This window comes from Neodiprion pinetum, chromosome 4, assembly GCF_021155775.2.
Source record: "Neodiprion pinetum isolate iyNeoPine1 chromosome 4, iyNeoPine1.2, whole genome shotgun sequence".
Classification (NCBI taxonomy): Eukaryota; Metazoa; Arthropoda; class Insecta; order Hymenoptera; family Diprionidae; genus Neodiprion; species Neodiprion pinetum.
Genome location: NC_060235.2, coordinates 2,760,895 through 2,786,330, shown reverse-complemented (window position 1 = coordinate 2,786,330; position 25,436 = coordinate 2,760,895). Strand labels below are relative to the sequence as shown.

Sequence of the window (25,436 nt, the reverse complement as noted above, 5' to 3'; positions counted from 1 at the left end):
AACCATTGATTCCAGTGTATGCGACAATTATCATTCAATAAATCAATTAAGTAAATTAAATTTTATTGAAACAGGTGTATAGGGGTACAAGTTTTATGGAAAGGGGTTGTTACATAAAAATCCTGCAGAGACTTGTATGAGTCTGTACGCAGGCCTAGCGTTCTTATAAATAATCCTAGTAATACTATTACTAGATAAATAATACTACATATTTTTTCCGAGTTCATAAAGCTTATTCCAGTGTTTATAACCGCGTGGAGATGAAAAACCTCGAAGATCGCTTCACAAGTGGATACAATCCTTCAACGCGAGTTTGAAGTCTTTAAATCAGACATGTTAACATCAATATATAATTAATATATACAATGAACAAAGGGAAGAAATTTCAGTTCAAAAAAATTAATTATATTCTTTGCACTTACACTCAAGTCTTTTTCCTATCCTTTTTCGAAAATAATTTCACACACGAGTGCCTAATATGAGATTTACGTTTCTGTTTAAAAAGAAACGGATATTGGTCGCGTTCGTTTCTGTCACTTTTTAAGGACCGAGCGATCTCCGGCCCGAATGTGTAATCCGTGCTGGACGTCTATCTGGAGCAGGACGTGATTGGGTCTCACAATTAGAGAAGGCTGCGCACGAACTCACCTTATTTTCATTCATGACATCAACTACTACTATCAGCAAATGGTAACGTAAATGGACATCGGTGACAGGGAAGAGCAGGGGGGAAGTAAATAATATAAACTACCGTTGCATTCATTTAGACAGAGTTTTGATTGTACAGATCTGTTAGACGTTTAAACGACGTAAAAGATCTTTTACTGAATGATCAGTAACAATTATACAAATAATAAAAATCAGCATAACTGAGCATAGCTAAAATGTTGTTGTCTATGAAAAAAAAAACACAGTTACATCTGACTGTTTATAACTATAAATCTGCACAAGTACCAACTTGAAAATATCGACATTTCAACAAGTATTTCCTGTTTGTTTTTCATCAGTCAGGTTCATTATGATGCACGTCGTTTAATGGAAATCTTTCCACGGCTGAGTTGGTATATGTATATTCTGACTTTGGCATTGTCAGATACCTTCTTTACCCAGATCTGTAAGATAACAATTACACACGAACTATTGTTTAAAGCTCTTTCTTAATTAGTGCTAAAGTAAATGAAATTTACTCACAGCTTCGGTTCCAATCGCTGATATATTACCAGCGAATCGGGGTAAGTCCTTGCCTTCAACATAAACAGGTTGACCGCGGTGAAACCTGCAAATCAAATTAAAAATATGAAGTCATTTACAAAATATAAATTCTTTGTTGCTTTGATTTTGAAAGAAAATCATGATGCATAAATATTTGTGTGGACTCTAACCATCTTCTTTCATAGAGTAATTTTCCATCTTCAATCCTTGTCTCTACTAGAGGAGTATCAGGAGATGGATTGGCATGCTGAGCTGGAAGATTGACTACATTGCAGGCAGTCAGGACTGCTGAAAAATTAAAAAAGCATTACTAAAAGTTATTAAAAATAAAAACGAAAAATCAGTACCTGGTTTTCGTACAGTAGATAGTATTTTACAACGGCTGATCGCTTTCAAGTCATTCTCAATCTCCTTTTCATCAAGTAAGTAATTCAACTGCGCCGGAGGTGGCTTTCTACGTTTCTCTACTTTCTCAGGTACTGGGTCATTGGGTCGACGGCGCAGTTTTCTGGTCATAGGGGGTTTCACCTGAGTACAAACGAATCAAACTAGTTACGGATGATCACTTAGTTTTACATTATCAATTTGTCAAAAAGTAAGAAGACTGGATAAAGCCTATTACCTCCATAGAATCACCAGTGAGTTCCATTGTGTGCCGATCAGATTCAATCATTTTACGCTTCTCTTCCATATCGGTTAATAAATTTTCCTTGAGGTCGATTTTTTTCTCTTCAAACTCCTTGGCTGCTGCTTTTTTCTCAAGTATGTAATCTCTTTCTACCCACTCGGTGAGGTAATCCCGGTAAATTCCATTCAACCGTAACCTGAATTTAATAGTAGAAAATTAGTACTCTGAAGGATAATTTTTCCACATCTAACAACATATTTTAACGTATTTCAGGAATACCTCACCTTTCCTTGTACTGCACCTCCAGGCGTTTGAGCTTACGATTGTATTCCGGATGTGTTCCATCCTTCAATTGTTGAAGCTGTTTTTTTAGACTGGCTAATTTATCTTGATACATTCTATGGAGAAAAGAACGTTTATTTCAGAAGCGATTATTTAAGAGTTGTAATTAAGAATATTGTCAAAATTGGTTACTGCTTACTGTTCCTTTATTTCAGTGTACTTTTCTGACTTTCCCATATCGGGCTCACTAGCCTCTTCCGTATCTGAAAATTGAAACAAATCAAAGTTATTATTATTGAAGTTTAAATAAATGCATATACAAATTGTAAGATGTCTTTATCAACAAAGCCCAAAAATTCTGACCTTCGTCACTCTCATCCTGGTCCTCCAAATCACGATCTTCTTCCATGTACTCATCGTTGTCGTCCTCGACATCATAATCGTCCTGACCATAAGGTGTTGAAAATGGAGAACCTTGAAACGACATGTAAACAATACTGTAAGACTCCGCGCCGAATAAATCACGATGATGTCTTAATTTACGAGCTAGTTATCGACACAAATCCTCTCTCTGGTTAAGCTTGTCAAGTAAGAGGTTATGTTATGTATGCACACATGCACACGAGAGGATGTCAATTGCTTCATCCGATAAACACGCACACGTGTCCGTTGCAGAACGCCACTTGTTGTGATTCGTTATACATTGAGACGTATTCAAATTCCGACCAGGCGTTTGCTAATCCTAGTGTTTGCTTCTTTTTTTCATTTCTCTTCGCATCGGACGCCCGATATACGTAGGTTACCGAAATTTTATGGATTCTGATAGATTACTTATCCTACAATGAAATGGAATCATTTTCGAAGAAATCAGATCCAGTTGGAATTATTCCTAACGATTTGAGTGGAGTTTCTTATGGGAATTGTGATTCTGAAGCGTACAGAACATCAGTGAGATCGCTGGATTGTCATGTGGCCCATTTGAATTCGTTAAAAAAAAAGATAAGATCAATTACATTGTGGATTGTTAAACTAAATGATGATGACCAAGTTGTCGTTGAAGGAAATTTGGAGTGGTATGTTCTCCTTAAAACCTTATGTAGCAAATACGTACCTGATACAGATACTTGTTATACATAGTTTGAATAAGATAAACTTCTACATTGAGCTATTAATGCATGCTGAATAAATTTCAATCCATCTTACATTTAACATTTATTGACAGTGGTACCAGAGTTCGAACTAAACCAATAGCAAATAGAGTCACCTCGTCAAGGATTTTATCAAAATTCAAACATGCCTATCATCTAATTGGAAATATGGCTGATTTACAACATGGTACGCATATAAATCTCAGTCACATTCACGCAAAAGCTATGCTGTTATTACATGAGAAGTAATATCATAAATGACAGATTTTTATTGTATCGTGTATAAAAAATATTTTCCATCAACCATCTTATACTTGTCTTTAGCTGATCCATAAATATTTCCAACTATTATCTGCAGAACTTCCAGTATTCGTTCGCCGTAAATTTCAACAAGGTTTCCCAGAAGATTGGGAAGCTATTATCGACATTTGGAAACGCTTCATTATTACCTCTGGATGCGACGAAGCAACACGATTATTATGTATCCCTGAAGGTCTCTTTGTCAATGAAAAGCTTAAGTTGACTGTTAATGGTTCCAATGAGAATTCTCGTTTCGTTAAAGACATTGAAAAAGTTACAATGGTGAATGAGACGACGTACCCTATGATTAAAAATGGTACTGATGAAAGTATTGGTGAATATCATCAGAATGAAAAACTGGTTAATTCACTTGCTGAAACAAAGACCTGCGAATCAATTTTGGATCATGAGGTGTCTGACAAAATATCCAAAACACCAAATGATACGAAGCAGCTCACAGCATGGACACCACTCCTGCAACTTGGCGACAATGCAAGATGCTACTTGGCCTTTAAGGGAACCTTGCTGAGGTGAGCCACACGATACTAAAAATCAGCATTAAAACGATACATTATAAGAATAAGTAAATATTTGCAAGACTTAATTGTATATCAAACAAGTCTGAATAAGGCTGTGAATTGTTTTATTACATACCTTGAACATTTGTGAAATTCTGCACAAAAGAATAATTGATCCATTTTTTCCAGTTCAATGGGTCATGCTGTGAATAGGAATCACGTAACAGGTATTGTACATCGAAGAATTTCTCCAAGGATCATTGAAACCATTAATCACGAATTTTATGAATTGATGGGCGATCTCAACAACACTAAACGTAGTATGTATGAATGCAATGAAGTGTATTCTGAGGACAGTAGAGTCAAGTATTTTTCGTTTTATGTTTCACACTCATAGGCGTGTACCTAATTCATCACTACACTTTTTAAATTCTGAAGATATTGGAAAGTTTTGATTCACATTGCAGCTAGCTAAACATGTATATCAATTATTTGGGGATAATGGTACTGAACTTTCACTCGGCAGGTATTCCTAAGGAGTTAATTTTGTGGTGTCGCAATGGATGTCCAAAGCAAATAAATTTGTTTTGTGAAAACTGGAGATTATTGAAAAATGATGAAACAGAATCTTATAAACATTTAGTCAGCGGCAAGTGTTCCCTGTATTTCAAATATTTTTCCGCATATTGAAATGAAATATATTTTCAATATGTCAAAACAATTGTTATTCAACGTCCCAAATGTTTTACCTACACATTCTAACTTGAAGTTTTTCTGATGAATCATTAGTTTATCAGTACTTAAAACAGAAATATCATTCTTAATTTTGTGTAGATGGAAAACTAAAAGACGAAGACAATGATGTTTTGACTACAAACAATCATAAGAAATCAGGCAATTATAGCAAAAAGGTTCATTCGTTGTCACCTGTGCAAACAGCAAAAAACCGGGTTAAAAGAAAAAGAATCTTGACAGAGTTGAATCACAGCGACGCCACTGATGCAATCACTAACAATATGGTATATATAACTAATCATAGAGCATGCTAGATTTCTTGAGACGACTTGTAAGAAGGTGATAAATAAATATCAAATTTAGACTCCATCACTGAGACATAATAAGAAACAATAACCATGGGATTTAGTTAAAATTCATAGAATATGTCGGAACTGTTTGAAATATAAATTAATCCATATAAATTCCAGACTCCTAATAGAAAAGAAGCCAGTAGAATGCCTACTAGCGATTTGCAAGTCAACAGTTTGTCCAAAATAAAACGAAAACTTTCAACTCACGTCTTCGAAAACTCAAGGGAGGATACGAATATTGCAGATATTACCCTGGTACTGTTATTTATCTATTGTGACGCAGTATTTAATAACGAAAAATTAAATACCTTAAGGTACATTATTTTGTTATACTCTAAACACCCGTTTTTACTTCCACAGGGTGTAAATTTGAAGAAATTGGAAGAAATCCGTCCAACTATTAAGTAAGCTTCCACTTTGAGCCTGTAATAATTCGTCACACCTCTAAAACGACTATCCGATTATTAATTCAAAGAATGTTCAATTTTACAGACACGATATAAAGCATCAGCGACTGCCATTGAGTCGAGAACCAGTTATATCGTACGTGTATCATGATAGTTTTAAAGTCAACGACAACGATTTGTCTGATGGTGTGTAAAATATGGTATCAAATCATTTTATTAATTTTATTTATCTACGAATGCAATTAACTACGGAAATAATTATAACACTTATTCCATTGGTATGTCAAGGAATAATATGGTAGCAAATATAGGACGACTTTCAATCTAAAACAACAGATATATTTCACTGTTGTCAAGAGCACGCACACTACTAGGCAAGTCTTTGTATACATATAATAAGCGAGTTCGTTTAATTTTAATTTTTTTTTTTAAATTAAAGGAAACCAAAGTCCATTACGTGTACCAATACACCCATGTTACGTGCTCCCACATAATATTAACTTATTTATATTACTATTATTATTCATACCATTATTACTGTTATCATTATTGTTATTTTCATTATTACTACTTATAATTACTTACTTTTATATAAACGGGTGTATTACATACATGTGTACACAATTTGAGTATACATACGTAGCCAAAATAAAGAGTTACACCAGAATATGTATTTTTTTAAATTTTTAATTTTTCTAATTTTAATACGAAACCATAATAAGTGGTTAAGCTAAATTAATTTTCATCGTACAACGGAGTACCGTCTCCGCTAAGAGACATACTCCTGGGACTCGAATTCGTATGTGGGGTTCCTCTCGGTGATTTATACGACGGTGTACGTGCCGTTGGTGGCCTGTTGCGGGGTGTAGCTCGACCTGATCCATCGTCGTATCCCCGCGGAGTTTTTCTCGAGTCCTCATATCTAGGAGTGCTGTTCCCACTAAACAATGTAAATATCTATTATAGAATCTTGGTGATCGGTCAATTAAGTAAACGTATTTTTAGTTAACGTTTCGACCCGGATATAGGCCCTCCTCAGAACGATTTATTTATTTAACTGTCAAGAGCAACAAAAAATTTTTTTTTTTTTAAATAATAATACTAGAAGTGCAATCAGACATTAAATATTGTAGATGTAATACTCTTAGGGCTATTATATATTATTGGTTAGTAAAAACATTTTGATTAATTGAAAAAAGAATGGCTTTAAGTGTTATTTACCTTTTTTTTATAAGTAAGTAGACTAAGATGTAGTCGAATTCACAATTTACAATTAGTGGAGACAATGTTCTTTGAGTGACGGTAGTCAATGTCAATCTTCTAGTTATTTTACATGTAGGAGTTAATAGTTGGAAGTCATTAATTACCAAGATTAAAGAACTATGTTTCTTCACAGTCAGTATGTCATTGTGTTAAAAGGTTTTTAAAGAAAGTCTTTTTAGCAGTAAAATTAATTTGCAAGTGTCCAAGAAGTGGAGGTAGGCCCTTTATGACTATGTTCCACATGTCTAACCAAAAATTATTGTTGGTTGAACCGATTGGGTCAACAGGTGAATAACGACTGATGGGAGAAACAAATATGATCCAGAGTGAAGGTGAACCTAATATAAACAATTATACAGAAAAACAAAAAATATTTTGTGAAAAAAATTATGTAGAAAAACTGTGTTATGGGGACAAAAATTTTTTTGTATCTAGTTAAGGTTAAACAATATTTGTTGTGTGGACAGAGATTAGAGGTTTGTAAATATTACTTAAATGTTCAACATCTTGTCTAAGATTAACGGAATTGGTGTGACCTACAATGTTGCACATTTCTAGTAATAGTCTTTTATAATAAGTGTGTTCTTCACAAAGGATGTTTGTATTGTCGTAGTTAAAAGTATGTTGTTTATTGATACTATGTTTTGTTAGAGCCGTGTGACGTTCTTCAATCTCATGTACATTGCGTTTCATCAATGATTTCATCAATTGATATTCATCAATGTAAATATCACCTGAGCATGGAATTTATCTGGATAACATCTCTATCCAGAGCATTGATTGTATTATGTTGGAATTCTAGTGGAATTACGATATCCCCTACAAAGTGTCTATGAGACTCGTTATACATATTTGTTAAATATTGGGAAACAATACAGTAAGTAACAACGAGTTGTCACATTTTCGAGAAATCAAAATCGAGGAGGTACATCTTTCGGGATACATACGAGATCCTGGGAGTGATCTGTTTCAGTTTAGCCCATGCCTCGGCAGCTTTTTTCCAATCCATCGGGTCTCCGGCTAGTGTGGGCATTTGCGGTGTTGGACGATGTGAAGGTGTTGTTCTATGGTGAGCAGATGTCACTGTGGTTGGCCCAGGATGAACAAACTGGCCTTGGTGATGATTTGGCGTTTGCTGGCCGTACCTAGGCGTTGGCTGACCGTGGTGAGGTGTATGATGGGGAGTCTGATACGGGGTCATGAATGGTGTTTGTCCCGATGGGGTGTAAGGAGTATTGGGATAGGTATGCATGCCTCCGTACGGTCCTGCGCTTGCTGCGCCAGGAGTATGCGGTGGATAATGATGTGGAGTTTGATTTGCAACTTGTGACAGAGAGTGAAGCATGTGATGCGGTAGATTTTGGGCTACTCTCTGTATTGCCTCCTGATTCATACCTAGGAAGAGTATTAAAGAGATTAGCAATTAAGTTACGGTGTGTTTCAATGGCAATGGTTTCAAATTAAGCATTGCTTACTTGACATATTCACACCCGGAGTATTATGGTATGGGGTTCTAGATGTCATCGCACCTCGAGGTGTGCTTGGAGTTCCTTGACCAGGGACAGGGTCTCGGAAATGTTCCTTGAACCAACGGAACAAGGAGTTGACATTGTCGAACATTTGTCCCCGGAACCTGAATCCCTCTGGTGTAACAGTTACATATTCGTGTCGGCAGCGAACGCGAGGTAAATAAGACAGTACAAATTTTCCAGGGTAATTCTGCAAGTGGATAACAAATGAGAATATCAATTGTGAGCTTCAATTTAATCAACCTAGATGTATTTATGTTTAAATTACCTTTGCGGCGGATATGAAATAATGAATCTTTCCAGGGTTCTTTTTCTTCTCATCTTTCAATAACTCTTCTGCTTTGTCCTTCAAGCCACCTTCCGTATCCTTATAATATTTAAAGTACAACAAATCTCTAGCATGAGCTGCCATCGGATTAACATGTCTGGCAATGATTTCGTCCAAATCTTCAAACTCTTCGTTACCGATCCATAAACTTTGGCCAAGCGAGAAGGTATTCTCTTTGCCTTCTTCTCGAACATCGATATGTTGACAGATTTTGTCAGTCACTTTCCACGTTACTGTGAGGTGATCTGCACCTTTGCTACTTGGTCGAACTATCGCTTCACCCTGATCCATATTTTGCATGAATTTCTCAGCTTCGGCAAAACTGATATTATGAAATGCTGGATGTACAATGACGCGTTTTATATAAGTCTGTCGTTGTTTTGCTTTTTTTGCATCTTCTTCTACCTGTTGATCCTTTTGTTCTGCTTCCATATCATAAAACGGATCTCTTTGCGGTCTGTAAATGAACAAATAGATAATCGATCGTTAGTTTTCAAATTTCAAGTTGAAATTGATCCAGAGTGCAAACTTTACCATCTTAATGCTTATGAATTTAACAAAAATTATCAACACAAATCTCTCACCTCCATTCATGATTTTTATCAGCAAGATCACTGCTTTTACTGGTACATTCTACACTGAATCTGTCGACCTCAATCTTGATTATACGGCAATGAATGATTTGACCAATTCTGACTCTTTCCTCGGGATTCGCTACATGTTTATCAGACAGATTCTTGATGTGAATATATCCTGATATATTATTTTCCAAGCGCAACCTGACACCGGTAGCTTTTCCTGGGCAGGCTCCAGCATCAAAGTGATTCCATACTTCCGACAACTCAGGGAAATCATTCTTTAGACAGAATGGACACTGCCAAAGACCTGTCTCATCATTTCGTACCGGATTTGCTTGATCTAGTTGTTCACCTTGAGGTTTCCTGTGAGTTATGCCACATACGGTGGCTTCAACCATTTTGCCGATATAGAACGTTTCCGGTGTCTCCTTGGTCAATACATCGAACAATTTTTCAGCACTGAGAGATTGATATGGCACTCTAAGGTCTTTGTATCTGCTATTTAATTCCGCCCTGATGTCATACAGTGTTATGCATTTGTTACCAAAACCTTGTCTTTCTAATTCTTCGGCAAATGCGTCAAGATCAAGATCCTTCAATCTTTCCGGCGATTCTAAGATTTCCTCCAATGCCCCTGCTGGATTTGCATCTTCATCATCGTACTCTAGTGCGTCTACTGCCATTTTTCTGGCCCATTCATATGTCTCTGGATGAACACGCGAGCCGTCAAGCACTTCCACATATGCTTCAGTACTAAATAAGACAGAGAAGAATTAATAATACTAACAGAATAGACTGAAATTGGGAATGATTCACTGTGATCTTGTGAGAAAGAGAAAAAAAGAAAGAGCATGTTTAGGAATGATAACTTGGAACATCTTTGCTCACCTGTCTCCCAAACTATTTGTGTCTATCTTGATAAAACCGGCGCAATTAATGAAAACCTTAGGGCCCATATGACAAGCTGTGACCAATTGCGTTCTATTCTCTAATCGTTGATTAGTTTGCTTTAGCATTTTAATTAAGGCCTGTCCTTTTCGAGGTCCCAAGCCGCAGACAAATTGTACCAAGTTGCCAGCATAAGCTTGTTGGACTGCTTTGTTCACATCCACACCAACCTCATTTACTCGATTAACGAATTCTAAATATAGGTTTTCTAAAAGGTCTTCCTTAGGGAGTTGATCCTGCAAGAGAGACACGCGATTTCATACTTTTGACTTACTGATTCAAGGCAACGATGTTTATAAAGTATTTATCATCGATATTTGTGGGATTTATTCTCACTCTGTGCCAAGGGAAACACAATATTTAAGGTAGGAACATGGCTCGGCTCTCACATAAGCTTGTTGATACAAAATGTGACCATGTGTCTTGAGTTTGACTTACTTGTAAAGGATGGTACTTGAGACACAAGATTTCTTCATCCGCTGTGCATAGCTGTGAAAATTCCACTAACGGATCTTGCATACGCCGTGCCATTGAAATAGCTTCTCTAAGTAATTCTGGATAATCCCTGAATTCTGACTGTAATAATAAATGTACAACATGAATGCAGACATCCGTTTTCAGTCTGTATCATCTAGAGAATAACACATTATTTATACCGGTAATTACAACTAATCTCAATTTCGGAGATGAAATCAGATATTTGAATGAAAACTAACCACTCCTTTGTTACTGTTTGAGTAGATCTGGGCGAGCTCGTTGTCACATACTTCTATTTGAATATTAGGAAATTGTTCTTCTTCCACCAGGTTACTTATACACTCTTTGATATCAGCAACGACCATTGTTGCCTCCCTGGATGTACCACTCACAACAACAACGTGCGGTTTCTTTGTTGCAATAAAATTACGAATTGCCAGCAAATCAGCTTCCTGAGAAAAAAATATGATTTACAATTCTTGTCAGGTTTGTAAATTTCGCAAAACCATTCACCCCGATGAAGATATCGGAATTACAAATCATTGTCAACATCCTGAAAACGAAACTCAGATTCAGTCAATTTTAGAGGTGCGCGAAATTACCTTCATAGCTTTTTCATCCTCTCTGAAACTGTTTTTCTTTTTCATTAAATGTGGCAGCCGCAGATAATCTGTACACTCGCCGTCAGGTGCAACAAGACATGTGAATGCTGCTTTGGAGTAATCGGGCACATAAGATACAGCCATCACACGTAACCCCTTGCTCGTATCCCACTCTTCATCTTCTTCCTCAGGGAAATCACAGCTATACGGAGCCACTTTGAGCCAGTTATACATCTTTCGGCAGCACGCTCGCATCACGCATTCCTTAGCTTCTGCAATTAGATTCGCCTTCAACTCCTTCTTTAATTCGGGAATGACCATTTTCGTTAAAGCCATCTCCACGCTCCCTACTCTCAATGCATTCCAGTCTTGAACATTCTTACTAAATTCATCCTGTGAATAAAAAAAAGTGATATTAACCAACAAAGGAGACAATTAACAGATGTGATACATTCTCCTTCTGCGATTATAAAGGGTTAACAATATGAAATGAAATGAAAGATCAATTATTAATTGATGATGAATAAAAAATTTATTTCTTACCCTGTAATAAAGTTGCTTCATTTCGTCTACATAATTGTTACTAGTATTGCCCTCAATCGAATCACTGAGTGAAATGGTGATGAGTTTATCTTCTTCGGCAATACTTAGTTTGAGGAATTGATCGCCAACAAGATCTCTTACAGGTTTGTCTTTCAGATACTTCATTCTGCAATGACACAAAGAATTCAATAGAAATCACTGCAAATGACTTTCAATCAACAAGAGTTGTATCCCAGATGGTGCAAAACATTTTTCTGACGTAACTAACAGAGTAGTTAAAAACTTTCTAAAAGATTGTTACGAAATGTTACGAAATGTTACGAAATGTTACGTTTTTATCAGTGGTAAAGGGTTGCAAATACTGAAACTCACGTATATATGGGATGGTTTTCATCAATCTCTTTTATCCCTTTTTTGGTAGGTGTGACAGACAGTTTTGCTCTCTCCATATACATTTCTCGAACGCATTTGCGAACAAGAGGTTCCCTTGCAAGCTGAATGGCAACCATCAGTTGTGTGGCCTTCAAGGCTTCTTCCGGAGTCTTAAACTTCTTACCACAGAAGTCATTGGCAACTACAGAAGGTTCCGTTGGTTCCTGATCAACTTCATGACGTTGGTAATTGTCACGAAGATTCTCTGCATAATGCTCTGGAGACAAACCGAACTTCTTGGCAAGACCGTCCAGACCAGCCTTTCTACAAATAGTGTAAGGCCCAGTTCTGACAGCTTGTTTCAGCGTCTCGTCAGGTTCCTCTTCTTCGTCAGCTTCAACATCGTCTTCTGGAGGTGGATCCTCCCCATTTTCTTCAGCATCAGCTATCTGCTGTCTTCTTTTAGCCGCTCTTGCTGCAGCTCGTGCTTCTCTTTCCTTCTTGCGGACGGCCTCTTGCATAGGTGGAATCTCATGGCTGTAATACAACATGAAGTGATGATGAACGTCGTTCAATTCTTCGCTGGTTTGAACATTTCGCAATCTCTCGATATCGTCATCCTTTATCAGTCGCAGTCCCTCTGGCAGAGGAGCCTCAGCGTTTTTCATGATTTCATCCAGTTGATAATTTCTCATTTTTTCAAACAGTTGTAACAAGTTTTCTTTTCTTTGCCGAAGCTGACACCATTTCACGTCAAATTTGTATACTTTCCATAGATCGTTTATGTTTAGTTCAGGTAAAACGTATTCCTTTCGATAAAATGATATAAACGGAACCTCGAAGTGTTGATTACGCATAAAGTCCAAGGCTTTTTTGATCTTTCCTACTGTCTGTGGTCCCTTACGTGCCCTTTCCTTAGCCTCAGCATTTAAATGAGAATCTTGAACGGAGACCGACGGACGACAGAATGCCTGTTTATATATCCACTCTGCTTCCAAATCCAGTTCATCTGATCCCTCTGGGACTGCGACAACAGGTACTGAACGTAGTTGCATTCGCTCAGGTATATCAGTATTACGAATCTAGGAAAATTCATCACATATTTATTCACTTGACCCATACAAAGGCTTGCAAAAAAAAAAAATTTCGTTTGTATAAGAGTTGTCTCACCTCATTGTCCATGTCAGTAAAATGTCCTCGCTTGAGCTCGCTGGGTTCATATATTTCAAAGATACTTTTCCGTGTTGTTTTCTTTTTGGGTTGTTTTTTTGGACGACGCGGTCGTTCCCCATCACCATCTTCATCAACATATTCATCTTCCTCATCCTCTTCTTCTTCCTCTTCGTAATCCTCTTCCCCATACTTTCCAAACTCATCATAGTCAAAGTCTACCCCAAAAATATCTTGAGCTTCTTGTAACGCGCTAATTTAGAAAAGAAATCAAGTGAAAAGTTGATTTGTAAAAAATCTATACAAAATTAGGCACAATATGGAAACTTACGCATCTGAAAATATTGGTTTCTTCTTTCTTCGCCTTTCAGCAATAGGTCTTCCATCATCGTCGACAATAAAATCATCACCCTCAGAATAATCTCCATCGGAACCCTCCTCGTCAAAAGTCTCTGGTTCAGGCCTATGGCTACGTTCGCTTCTTCTTTCATCCTCCTGACATATCACCATTCAATTTATTGGTTATGGATAGTGAGAAGATGATGGATATTTAAAATAATTTGCGGCATAAAATGTAGAAGACTTTTAGCTCCAATGGAACAACACTGTTCCTTGCTAGGATGTTGTAATATTTTTGATAGAAATCCTTCTTGCCAAAAGAAAAGAAACTTACATCACCAGATCCTTCGAATAATTCATTTGCGATAGCGTCCCGTTCTTCTACCGCTTCGTGCTCCTGCTCTTCCTCCGACTCCTCATCTTGTATTCGACGTAGACGTTTAAATCGTTTCTGGTCAAGTGAATAATTTATTTTTCAGTACCCCAGATGGGAATAAAGAAACACTTAAGTGCCTCATTAATGCAGTTAGAAAAAAATCGAAGGAAACAAGAAAGTAAAAATAAAAAAAAGCAGCAAAAAACGCTATGCATACCCTTTCCACTTTGACTCCCAAGTTTTCCTCAATAAGATCATAGTCCTCATCTTCCAGTCGATCGTCAAAGTCTTCATCATCACTCTTTTTACGCTTTTTAGAACCACCGGAACCATCACTGTCCTCTCCTTCGCTCTCTTCGATAGGATTATCATCAATAAGATCCTCCAGTTCTCCTTGGAAACGGTCCTCATCATCTGAATATATCAGATTACAATATTATGAACCAAAACGCAAAGTGTTAAACACGCATCTACATGCTGTAGCAATTGAGGTTTTCCCAAGAGCAGACCAACGAGCATTGAACATAAGGTACAAGAAGCTACCCATGACAAACTATTGCTAACACTTACCTTCATCATCTTCATCACTCTCCTCAACAGCTTTAATTTTCTTTAGTTTTTTCTTTTCATTGTGATCTAACTCCTCTTCCTCCTGTACAATAACCAAAACAACAATAGGGTAAAAAAATGTAAAATCAAGAAAAGAGCTAATTTAACGCACTGCAAGTATTGAATTGTGGATTGCTAAGCTAAATATTACGCATTTTATACTGACCTCACTTTCTTCCGCCTCCGAGTCGATGAAGTCTGCCATTTTTTTTTTGGGGTTAACTTTTCTCGGAAATGTAAATGCTATTTGCGATTAGGCAGTTGGAAAGTTACAGGTTTAAGAGTCGACGGTGTCTTAATAATGAGTCTTGACTCGATTAACTGAATGATTATAATTCGGGGTATGCTACGAATATCGAGCCTAGTAGAACCACAGGCATTGCTCTGGATTCGCACAGTCCTCAACGTATGTCATTGCCGTCAAATAACCACTGGAGGGATTACTATTCGTCCTGGTTTACAGTCAGCGGCTTAAAATGACCCCGTATTAGCTAGAGGGCTAGAAACCCAATCAAATTCCACGTAATGTTGGTTTAACTTATAACAAGTCGCAGTAAATGTCCGAAATTTCCGTCCGGCCGTACGAGCAGTCCAACAGCTCCGTATCGCACCACAAACAATACTGAAGGCTCCTCACCACAGAGATTGGAACCCCGCTTGATAGGCTCGAAACCTCTGTTTGCTCTATCTGCCGGTGAATATTTGAACAAATTCAACTCACAGCAGAGACTGTTGGAAACGGTCACCGATCGAAAAGAAAGAAACCAGATTAAAGCTCATTCTGATTTATTTTTTACTCGTGAAAGCGGAGATAATCGCTCTGTAGACCGACCAGAGTGCAGGTTTAAACGGAAAATTTTCTTTTTATGCGTGAAAAATAAATGAGACACAGGCCGTAGGGGTGGGCAACTGACGCACCGAGCAGGTATGCTGACGCACTTATAACCCTTTCAGCAACCCTATTATGAGGGAACAACGCCGAAGGTCGAGCAGTACCTGCGTTATCAGCCCAATCCCAAGGAACAATAGTCCCTGAATTTGTGTACACAGCGAAATATAAAATCCTACGTGTAATGACTCCTGCATTCACGAATATAAAATTGTTCGAAACAATCAACAGCATTCCAATGCTCAAACGAAAGAATAGAGGACCTTCATTTGACCCAGATAACAATTGCTTAAGGGGACCCGGTGGTCTAGCGCACGAAAATGACACCTATTTTCACGATTTTTTTTTTTGCTATTAAAAATAAAACAAACGATGTTCTAACTTTTCTAGCTTATTACTACGTTTATCAATCATACAGAAAATTTTTTTTTTCCTTTTAAAAACAATATTTATTATTATAAAAATGCCGCTAAAGATGACCCTCTCGAAAAATCGGATCCGGACTGCGGAGGTGATTTCGAGACTTCTACTCATCTGAAACAAAAAAATCAAAGACATTCTTAATCAGAAAGAGTGCAGTTATGGTCGGAACTAGAACAAATCTAAAAAATTGAAAATTGAGAAAATGGCGAGCGTTGAAAAAAAAGTTCGTAAAATCGGGTTTTTTTTCACTAGTTTTTTAGTGTAAACAATAAGAAATTATTTAAATAAAATTATGATTCTAGTTCCGACGATAGCCATGCATGTTGTGAACAACATATCCAAATTTCAAGTCATTCGGTTGAATAGTTTTTTTATTTTCACCCCCGCCGTGCCGAAAAAAGTCGTTTCGAGATAAATGAGTTTAAAGTTTGAGGTACAGATATTTTCAAAAATTGAGCAAATTTTGAATACTTACAGTTAATCCGCGATTCCGGCACCATAGAGGATCCCTTCGGAACGTTTGTATTCCGAAGGGATTATATTGTATTCGGTTACAAATGTAAAGGTAAAATGCGGAGAAGGGTCGGGACAGCTGCCGCGTTCCGAGTGCTGAACCCGTTAGGAGCGCGCGGACCGCTCTCTACCTGGAATGGGCTGTAGAAGCTATAATATTGGGAATTTCCGCATGAAAATTTCACAGTATATTCTTAAGGTACTATACTTTCGAAATATCGAAAAAAAAAATCGATTTTTTGAAATTTCTAGACCACCGGGTCCCCTTAACGGATTCCTCGAATTTGTCGGACCGACCGGATAGCGAGGCGCACCGGGACGCGAAAAATTGTCCACCCCTAGTTTAGAGCAATAAAATTTGTCATCTAACAGTGAATGAGTAAGAGCCGATTTTCCGATGAGTCTTATTAAATAGTAGCAACGTCAAGTAAAAGATTTTTGCATCAAGTATTATTAATTATTATTAACATAAAATCCTTCATAACATTACATATTAATCGTAGAATCAAATATCGTTGACTGATGATATACCTATATCAGTCAATGCAAATGTTTCTAATTTTCATTTCAGACAACTATTGGAACACCGTGGACCAATCATTTTCTCTGGAATGTCTTTGCGTGTCGAATTCAGCGCTGAAATGTAATGGCATGTATTGAAAATGATGTCATATGTCTGTGCCACAAATCGTTTTGACCAACGTACTCACAGACAATGTCGGAGCCCGCGGTGGATACCATTCGAACACTCTGCAATTCCTGCAGAAGCAGGGCATTAAACGATAAGGCAGCTATACGCAAAAAAAGCTCGTGAACACCGTCACCAGTTCTAGCTGAAACGGCCCAAAATTCTGCCTGCAATGTCCGCGCCACCGCAAATGCGCGTCTTTCAATCACTTCGTAAACAGGGTTTGACTGTCCACATATGATAAATACATTCGTCATAGTCAATACATGAATCTCAAATGCAGGATTGTACTTTAAACGAGCCAACCTTTGAGCCCAAAACTACTTTCATAATGCGACAATTTATAAATCGGTAAGAATTAAACGTACGAAGAAATCCTGAAAAACTTTGTTACAGATCCAGTCACTGTTGGATGAACAATGACAAAAAATAGGTCAAATCGAAAATAGTTGGGGTCGAAGGTTGGCGCATTTAATGTGGAATACCTCAAATATATAGCATTATGCATTTGTACATAGGGGTAAGAGTTTATGATTTATTTTTATAGCGTGTTAATTACCAATAGATCTCTTTTGGTGCCAACCAAGAAAATTTGGCTCGTATCGTTGTTACATCGCTGTGCTTCGTCGAGCCACTGTCGGCAATGGGACAACGACATCAAGCTTCCCAAATCGAAGACAACCACGATTACTGAAAAGATTAGATAAACTTATATGATATACATAAATGGAAAAAAATACCTATTCTTCGTCATTATAAATACATATTTACAAACCATTCGCGCTTCTGTAATATGATGCCGCGATGCACTTGAACCTTTCCTGACCTGCTGTATCCCATCTAAAGACGAATTCATTTACTAATAGCAAATAAGTATGCAAGTGGAAATACACTATGGGGTATAAGAAACAAAAGAATTTTTGATAATGCTAACATTTGTAAATTGTACGGAACCCCCAAGACGTCGAAACGTTCTACTTCAAAGTCCACGCCAATGGTTGCTTTGTAATTATTGTCGAAGAGTTTGTGACAGAATCTGTAAGAAATCGGTGCAGTAATAAATGAATAGTTAAATTCATCGTTATAAAATTATAATTAGAAAAAACCTCGTAGCATTATAGTGCATACCTATTGACCAAAGAGGTCTTGCCGACAGCCACATCTCCGAGGATGATAACTTTTGATATCTTCGGTATTAATAAAGGGCGTTCAGCTGTACATGTCTTACGGACCCGAGTATCGAAATCTCTTTCCATGTATGGAGTTGCGTCTGATGAGAATGGTGGCTGCCACTTAGATACCTGTGTACGTAGATATAGTTTGTATTTTTTGCGTTCAAAATCTCTTAAGGTGTACTTATGTGAGTATAAAAAAAAAAAAAATTAACTACATATATTAGCGTAAATATAGAGTTATATATAACATAATATTTATTTATTCGTTTAATATATATGTATAAAATATTAAATCTACGACTTGATACTGGGATTTAATCTATAGGCCTATACTATAATATATCACTGGTACAAATAATAAACGCTTTATTTACATATATTACCTGTCTTTCTTCGTGAGCAGTCTCCTTTATCATTTTATAAACTGCAGAGCGTGTTTGCATCATTGCAAATTTTCAGATTTAAGCAAGAGCCGTTACGATGGTCTAGTCGTGCATGATACTAGAACAATAATGATAACAAAACTACCTAATTAATACTTTATTCGTACGGGATGACAGACGCAAATAGTTGTCTTACACGCTTTGATATACCGGGGGCCCCCATGTACCAAACATTGGTTGCTGTGGCAGGTGCAACGTTATAATACGCATACATACGAGTATGGTGTGTACTATCAGCACAATACACCATTATGGCATTGCAGGAAGCGGAAGCGATATGGTAAATTTCACACAAAACCACGTTTACAAGATTTCAAACAAAAATGCGGTAAGTCCTTCTGAAAATATTTTTATTATAATTTGTAGTCATTTAAAAATTTCCGGAAATTTAAAAAAGATCCCGCCTCTCAAGCTCTGGATAGGCAACATGCATCACGTCGATGTTTTAAGGGTTGCCGGTTTTCGTGACTGATTGGCACTGATACAGGTACAAATACACTATGGGCATTTGCAATTGACTATATTATATTTACATCGTTACCACTATCATTTATGCAAGGTAAAAAAATATTCCTACATGTTTGACATTTTAATCGAATAGCTTACTTCTACTATTTTTATCAGATTCCTTCCTTGATTTCTTCGAGGCAAGCCGCGTCATGTTGAATGCCGGTTTCCGTTTTCGTGACTGAAAAATCAACCATTATAACGATATTGCGAATTGAAGACAATGATTTTTAAACGCCCTGATATCCGACGAATTCAAAATATCAGAGATTCACTTATAAGCTCAGAACGAGGTGCTGAATGCGTGTATGCTGAAATTATATAATTGTGAAAGTACGCATTTTAAATGGTTGTCACCTTTGCAGCTGCAGTGTTATTATTTTCTTGGGAGTATGACTCCGTATCGTCTTCAGCCGAGACTTCGACGGCGGGACTGAGATGAGCGAATACAAAATTTCTTGGATTCTTTGTTCTAATGGTGGTTTGGTCATTATTCTGCTTAGTTATTAAAGAAAGCCTAGCCAAGGATTCTTCTCCCCTGGCTAAGAACGAGCCTCGATGAATGGCGGTCTAGAAAAAATGAAAGAATACAGAACGATGTTAAACTCGGATATCTTACCTACTATCAGTAGGAACATCATTGTACTCACTTGTATTGCAGACGTTTTTGTTCCAGAACCTGGCTTGGCAAATAAATCTGCAACAGTATTACGCGGAACGGGTAAATCCGTTTTTTCACCATCAATTGATGTATTTTTGTTCAAAGTCTTGTTACATTTGTTTCTCTTTAAGGCTCTCAGGCCAAGTTCGAATAACTGATTATCATCCATTTCCTCTTCCAATTTCTCAGCTGCATTTATCTACAATTCAGAGATAACTTGATATTGGAAAATCTTCATTGATATTGAATAAGTTCAGTGGAAATGTGATAAATTTTTGTAATTTCATACCTTATGCTCTTTTAAGAATTGCTCACGTTCCAGTCTCTGTTTGCGCCATTCTAATTCACTTTCTGCTTCAGTAGGATCTTCTAAAGCATCATCTTTTTCATCTATATTCTGCAACGTTTTTTCATTATCATCTTCCAATTTATCTAAATGAAAGATGCCAATCGTACATGTTAATATGATGTGTTTAATATACCTTCAGAATGGTTTTTTTTTATTGGGTTACAAAGATTCCTTATCACAGAATTGAACAGAACAGAATAACTCTAAAATAGCTTACCGATATTTTTCCACTTAAATTTTCGCTGGCGACTGGCACCATCCGAATGCAGTTCACCGTCTTCTAACAAAATTTCCTGTAACAGTCTAACTTCTCTCTGGTCTTCATCCAATACTTGTTTCATATGCATCTTTTCCAATTGTTTTTTAACTTGATCTTGGTCAATGTCTTCTAAATCTCCCTCTTCCATATCAAGTTTATCCAAATCTTTTTCATCTTCATCGGAAGATCCCCATTCACTCTCAGATAGTTCTGCCTCCCCATCAAGGAAACCAGCTGCAGTTTTTTTTATATCCTTCTTTGGTACTATTATCTCATTTTCTTCAGAATCATAGTCAACGAAATTTTCGTCATCATCTTGTTTTTCATTGAAATTTAACGCAATTTCGCAGTCATCTTCCTCCTCATCATCGGATAGTTTCAATGTTTTTACTTTTTTCCTTGATTTTCTTAACTTGCTATTTTTTAATTGCAAATTAACAGTGTCATCCTCGTCATCGGATGAAAATACTATCTTAAGTTGATTCGAATATGAACGAGGTTGCTGTAACGTTTTCTTTGCACTATAACTTAAAAATTTCATATCACTTGTTTCATTTTCTTTTTCGATCACCTGTTCCTCAGTTTGCAAAGCTTCAAGTTTTTCAATATTGACAGGTTGAGTTGCAAAGGTCCCTGAGCATAAATCCAGTAATTCTGCATCAGATACGCTTGTTTTTCTTGACGTATGAATCAGTTTATCCAATTCATTGTTATCACTTGGGTTGAAAAATGGACCAGAGCATAAACTCATTAATTCAGTTTCGTTTGGTGATCCCTTGTTATCGACGAACAATTTTTTTTGCAACTTCTCGCATTTCTCCGGACTGTAGGTATGATAATGTTTTTCTTCTACTGGGGTATCTCCCACACCTAAAGGCTCCATTGATTGCGAAGAATTATGGACCGATCTAAAATCTATACTAGTCAATTCTGAGCCTGTGTTCAAAGCTGTCAATTGCGTTATCGGTGAAATCATACTAAGTGAATTATTTGTCATTGACGGTGTTGCACAGGACTGACTTCTTTCATCTGATCGTTGATACACAGGTAAATCACCCTCTGTACTACTCATTGAATCATCTTGGCTATTGTTGTCAGTTGCAAATATATCAACATCTGTTTTCGTTCTCCTGATACTATTTTTTTCCTCTTTATTTAGACCAGTTCCAGTACCCTCTGCTTCAGAATCATTCGAATCATCATCTTCGAAAGCTTTCGTTATGCGTTTTAATCTGCTAAACTTATTGCTTTGACTATTGCTTTGACTATCTTCGTTTTCACTCTCCTCATCTTCTTCACATATATCTTCATTATCATTAATACTTTTATTGCTGTCCGTGTCCTCAGTATTATCCACTTCGCTGAACTCTTCCTCTTGGTTTTCTTCTAATTCTTCTCCACTAACTTCAGCCTCCCCATCCAAAAAAGAACTCTTGTAAGTTTTTCTATCTGTGATGGGTACATCATCTTCTTCAGGTTCACTTATTTCAGTATCGCTCAGGTCATCATCTTTGTTAGGATCATCTGCCATTTCACAATCAGACAACTCATCGTCGTAAACGTTATCGTTCTTTGAGTTTTCAATTTCTAATTCTTTTTGTTTCCATTCATTGGTGCGTTGTACCGCCATCTGATGTTGCAACTCTTTCTTCAAGCGTACGAATTTTGTGCCAGGTTTGCTCAACTCCGAAACATCGTTTTTCTCATTACTTGGTGCATTATATGGCAGAACTTCATTTATAACTTTCAGACCGCTTGCGGTCTCTTCTGTGTGCATTACAGTAACTTCTGAACTAGAATCGGGCGTTTTTTTCATGGAGTGTTTTATAAATCTTTTCCTCAATTCTTCAAGACCAGCTTTCGGAGACGACAGTTCAACCATCATACCTGGCGATCCTTGAAGTTTCGGAGTTAATTTCATTATGCTAGGTAGAATTAGAGTTTTCATTACTCTGGGTTTTTCGATGTCAAATTCTGGTACTGGTAATCCATAAACATGACCTGTTGGTTCATCTTCACCTTCGCGATCTTCTTTACTGCACTGCGACTTGCTTCCAATTGATGATAACTGAAAAGACTCTACTGAACTCAAGTGAAGTTTATTAGATTTAGTTTTGTTATTCGCTGCCAAAATTTTATTAGCGTGACGTATCTCAAATTCTATTTTCCTTTTGTCGTTTAATTCAAAAACCTCGGTATTATTTATGAACGGCGTGTCTATTATAGATTCAAATTTATTTTCAACAACGTCCGTAACTTTATTGCTTTGCAGATCTGTCATATCATCCGCCAGTTCATAAGGATCTTCCGACATTTTAAGTTCAAAATTTTCCTCATCTTCGGTTGGTTCGTTTGTCCTGGTGGTTTGATTATTCACAAGTTGATCAGCCTTTTGACTCTCTACCAGTGGATCTGACACAATTAAATTTGTTAATTGCTTACTGCCATCCTCGAAATTTTCCTGAACTTTGTCAGCGGTATTAATATCCTCTTGACTTTCCTTGGTTGTTATAATATCAGCATCTGTTGGCTCTTCACATTCTAATTCAAATAATTTTCTTGGTATGCTAACACTGTTTAGACCATGTTTAAATTCTTTACGTCGTTGATTAGGGTGTGTAATTACACTTGTCGTTTCTTCAAAATCATCATCTTCAATAGGCGAGGGACAATCAACTACCTTCGATTCATTCTCAGAGCTAAACAATTTCCTTGGCACACCAATGTTCTTGTCTCCTTGTTTAAGAATTTCTTTTTTATTCTGGCAATTTTGGAGGTCATTAGTTGTGACTTTCTGAGTGTCTTTGATAGGAATCGTTTTCACATCACTATTAACAATCTTTGCTTGTAGCTGAGTGTTGGTGGCAGTGGAACCAGGGTCTTCGCTATCCGACTCTGACGATGATTTGTAAAAGAGTTTTGCTTCTTTCTCCTTCTCCTCCAAAACTTTCCTGCCGACAAATATTATCCCAATTCAATTTATGTCCGAACACAGCATGCATAGCTCATTAAATATTTCCGTTCCAAGAATAAGAAAGAACTTAGATTCTCACCCCACAAGCTCGCCAGACATTCTAACTTTAGCCGCAGCAGCCAGTGTTGCAGGTAGTTTTGGCAAACTTTTTTTTCTGTTCAAAAATTCTTGTAGCGTGCGTTGTCTGGGTCTATGGTAAGGTAGAAAAACCTGGCTTTCTCTTAGCATTCTCTGCGTTTCACTATGTATCTCACGCATCGCTTCTTCCTTCGCTGCTCTAATCGATCCCTAAAATTGTACGTACCAAATTATTGGTCTAATTATTAGCAACATAATTACTTAATCAGAACAGGAAAATTACATATAGTTATAGAAATTTTACGTACACTTCGTTTCTTCTCCGACTTTCCTTTTTTGCTTATAAGATTAGTCGATGTCGTGGAATGGTCATTTTCATTTAATGATGCTTCAAATTCACGCCTGGTTGGAATATCATCTTCGGAATCCGTATCAATTAATGCGCTAATTTTACCTGGCTTCTGTTGACAGTTGATTAAAAATGTTTTGAGACATTTCACAAGAATTTTCAAAAAACATAGGCAGTAACAGATTACTACTATTATTGTAGCACTATGTGATACATTATTTTTCACTTATAAACGATCTCTATCGATGTCCTTGAAAAAATGCCGACCACTAGACTATGTAACTGATCAGTTTTCTAAACATAATAAAAGAACGAAGAATCTAATACTTACCAAAATATTTTTATTATTTTTAATTTTATCAGCCACATTGGTAATGCTTGGAGGTTCTCTATCATCACCGACATTCTCGTCTTCTGAATCACTTGTTATAACTCTTTTCAGTTTATTATCATTTGCACTTTTTTGACCACCAATTGTTTGGGAAAAGTCATCGGAATTAATAGTTTGCTGAGAAGAGTTCTGGATCTTACTGGCTACCTTTTTTATAAACAGTGAATTGAAATCTTCATCTTCAGAATCACTGTCTAGTATATGTGAAAGCCTAGTTGGATTCCTAGGCTTCTCTTTATTTCCGACATTTTCATTGCTCTGTGATATCGTTTTGGAAAAATTTGTAGTAACGTCTACCTCTTCTTTCGATTTTTTGGGTATATCGCTACTTTTTTGTTCACCGTCACATACATCTTCTGACCTCTTAGTATCTCCACAGCCCATATGTTCAACATCCGACACTTCACACTTTTCTAAACCTGTTGTTTCCTTGCGACCAGCAACACTTCCGTCAACCATTTTCAGTTCTGCAGAAGCAGTATCACCTTCATCTCCTTCGCTGTCGGAAAGTAAGAGTTTACTTCTACCTTTCCGCTGTACAACAACATCATCTCCTGAGCTAGAGTCATCATCACCCATTGATTGAAAATCACTATGAACGTTTACTGGTGTTTCTGTAGTCGTCATTCTATTGCTGTAACATTATTATAACAGATTTTATATAAAATTTTTGGTAAACAGCTTCAAAGTCCAACAGTAAATACTTTTAACATTTAGAAAATTCGTTTCCAGATTTATTACGAAACTTCATGTGGGAAAATATAAGTATTAACTTACTCCAGCTACGTATCGATATTTAACAGCCTATTTTTCATAATTCACCAAATATTCGTTGTAATTTGTTTCAGACGTTTAGAGCCCTGAATTTGCGGTCATCGTTCGCTCATCACGGCAACGATTACGGTTATAATATTTCGCGCCAAAATAATAGCAGACATCGACATGGAAGAAAATCACAGAGAGTGCAGTGGAGGTAGATTGATCAACCCAAGAGAATATTGTCATGCGGTGTGGAGAGTG

At 36.9% G+C, this 25,436-nt stretch overlaps 5 protein-coding genes across 6 annotated transcripts; 1 reads left to right on the top strand and 4 right to left on the bottom strand.

Moving 5' to 3' along the window:
* Positions 1 to 454: 454 nt before the first annotated feature.
* On the bottom strand, positions 455 to 2,759 carry LOC124217008 (sin3 histone deacetylase corepressor complex component SDS3). 2 transcript variants are annotated; one of them, XM_046622224.2, is made up of 8 exons: positions 2,486 to 2,759; positions 2,322 to 2,385; positions 2,125 to 2,238; positions 1,835 to 2,036; positions 1,560 to 1,740; positions 1,383 to 1,497; positions 1,192 to 1,276; positions 455 to 1,112 (listed from the first exon to the last, which is right to left on the bottom strand). In XM_046622224.2, exons 1-8 carry the CDS (start codon positions 2,607 to 2,609, stop codon positions 1,017 to 1,019), a joined length of 981 nt encoding a protein of 326 aa, XP_046478180.1. In that variant the 5' UTR covers positions 2,610 to 2,759; the 3' UTR covers positions 455 to 1,016. The 2 variants fall into 2 exon arrangements, with proteins under 2 accessions (XP_046478180.1, XP_046478179.1); XM_046622223.2 differs by having other exon boundaries at positions 1,383 to 1,500; positions 2,486 to 2,757.
* Positions 2,760 to 2,801: 42 nt separating this feature from the next.
* LOC124217005 (uncharacterized) lies at positions 2,802 to 5,807 on the top strand. Its single transcript, XM_046622213.2, has 9 exons — positions 2,802 to 3,195; positions 3,345 to 3,457; positions 3,629 to 4,100; positions 4,278 to 4,408; positions 4,615 to 4,737; positions 4,923 to 5,107; positions 5,294 to 5,431; positions 5,537 to 5,580; positions 5,669 to 5,807. Exons 1-9 carry the CDS (start codon positions 2,969 to 2,971, stop codon positions 5,775 to 5,777), a joined length of 1,542 nt encoding a protein of 513 aa, XP_046478169.1. The 5' UTR covers positions 2,802 to 2,968; the 3' UTR covers positions 5,778 to 5,807.
* On the bottom strand, positions 5,792 to 15,322 carry LOC124216998 (transcription elongation factor Spt6). The gene is made up of 17 exons (XM_046622197.1): positions 14,884 to 15,322; positions 14,679 to 14,760; positions 14,326 to 14,522; positions 14,067 to 14,183; positions 13,725 to 13,888; positions 13,394 to 13,646; positions 12,224 to 13,305; positions 11,852 to 12,017; positions 11,309 to 11,701; positions 10,946 to 11,158; positions 10,668 to 10,805; positions 10,170 to 10,465; positions 9,288 to 10,034; positions 8,644 to 9,160; positions 8,322 to 8,565; positions 7,794 to 8,241; positions 5,792 to 6,523 (listed from the first exon to the last, which is right to left on the bottom strand). The coding sequence occupies exons 1-17, from the start codon at positions 14,920 to 14,922 to the stop codon at positions 6,319 to 6,321; spliced, it is 5,301 nt and encodes a 1,766-aa protein (XP_046478153.1). The 5' UTR covers positions 14,923 to 15,322; the 3' UTR covers positions 5,792 to 6,318.
* Positions 15,323 to 17,024: 1,702 nt separating this feature from the next.
* On the bottom strand, positions 17,025 to 18,821 carry LOC124217014 (RAS oncogene family member RabX5). Its single transcript, XM_046622234.2, has 7 exons — positions 18,789 to 18,821; positions 18,359 to 18,531; positions 18,165 to 18,266; positions 18,006 to 18,070; positions 17,790 to 17,920; positions 17,253 to 17,457; positions 17,025 to 17,178 (listed from the first exon to the last, which is right to left on the bottom strand). Exons 1-7 carry the CDS (start codon positions 18,819 to 18,821, stop codon positions 17,105 to 17,107), a joined length of 783 nt encoding a protein of 260 aa, XP_046478190.2. The 3' UTR covers positions 17,025 to 17,104.
* Positions 18,429 to 25,359, bottom strand: LOC124217013 (claspin). Its single transcript, XM_046622233.2, has 10 exons — positions 25,194 to 25,359; positions 24,357 to 25,050; positions 23,985 to 24,137; positions 23,678 to 23,886; positions 20,583 to 23,575; positions 20,306 to 20,448; positions 20,006 to 20,215; positions 19,713 to 19,925; positions 18,789 to 19,536; positions 18,429 to 18,531 (listed from the first exon to the last, which is right to left on the bottom strand). The coding sequence occupies exons 2-9, from the start codon at positions 25,041 to 25,043 to the stop codon at positions 19,438 to 19,440; spliced, it is 4,707 nt and encodes a 1,568-aa protein (XP_046478189.1). The 5' UTR covers positions 25,044 to 25,050; positions 25,194 to 25,359; the 3' UTR covers positions 18,429 to 18,531; positions 18,789 to 19,437.
* Positions 25,360 to 25,436: the final 77 nt, after the last annotated feature.

Excerpts from the sequence above, each read along its gene's own strand:
- LOC124216998 (XM_046622197.1), bottom strand. The coding sequence starts at position 14,922 with ATGGCAGACTTCATCGACTCGGAGGCGGAAGAAAGTGAG. Across the intron at positions 10,466-10,667 it reads TCAAGTACCATCCTTTACAA|GATCAACTCCCTAAGGAAGA; the intron begins GTAAGTCAAACT and ends TCTCTCTTGCAG. Across the intron at positions 6,524-7,793 it reads CAGATCACTCCCAGGATCTC|TGGGAACAGCACTCCTAGAT; the intron begins GTATGTATCCCG and ends TACATTGTTTAG.
- LOC124217013 (XM_046622233.2), bottom strand. The coding sequence starts at position 25,043 with ATGACGACTACAGAAACACCAGTAAACGTTCATAGTGATTTTCAATCA. Across the intron at positions 24,138-24,356 it reads AAAATAATAAAAATATTTTG|AAGCCAGGTAAAATTAGCGC; the intron begins GTAAGTATTAGA and ends AACTGTCAACAG. Across the intron at positions 20,216-20,305 it reads AATTCTTAAAAGAGCATAAG|ATAAATGCAGCTGAGAAATT; the intron begins GTATGAAATTAC and ends TCTGAATTGTAG.
- LOC124217014 (XM_046622234.2), bottom strand. The coding sequence starts at position 18,821 with ATGATAAAGGAGACTGCTCACGAAGAAAGACAG. Across the intron at positions 18,267-18,358 it reads AAGACCTCTTTGGTCAATAG|ATTCTGTCACAAACTCTTCG; the intron begins GTATGCACTATA and ends GATTTCTTACAG. Across the intron at positions 17,458-17,789 it reads GCACCAAAAGAGATCTATTG|TCAAACCCTGTTTACGAAGT; the intron begins GTAATTAACACG and ends ATATGTGGACAG.
- LOC124217008 (XM_046622223.2), bottom strand. The coding sequence starts at position 2,609 with ATGTCGTTTCAAGGTTCTCCATTTTCAACACCTTATGGTCAGGACGAT. Across the intron at positions 2,386-2,485 it reads CCAGGATGAGAGTGACGAAG|ATACGGAAGAGGCTAGTGAG; the intron begins GTCAGAATTTTT and ends TTCAATTTTCAG. Across the intron at positions 1,501-1,559 it reads ATCTACTGTACGAAAACCAG|CAGTCCTGACTGCCTGCAAT; the intron begins GTACTGATTTTT and ends TTAATTTTTCAG.
- LOC124217005 (XM_046622213.2), top strand. The coding sequence starts at position 2,969 with ATGGAATCATTTTCGAAGAAATCAGATCCAGTTGGAATTATTCCTAAC. Across the intron at positions 3,458-3,628 it reads TATGGCTGATTTACAACATG|AACTTCCAGTATTCGTTCGC; the intron begins GTACGCATATAA and ends TATTATCTGCAG. Across the intron at positions 4,409-4,614 it reads TCTCAACAACACTAAACGTA|GTATTCCTAAGGAGTTAATT; the intron begins GTATGTATGAAT and ends TTCACTCGGCAG.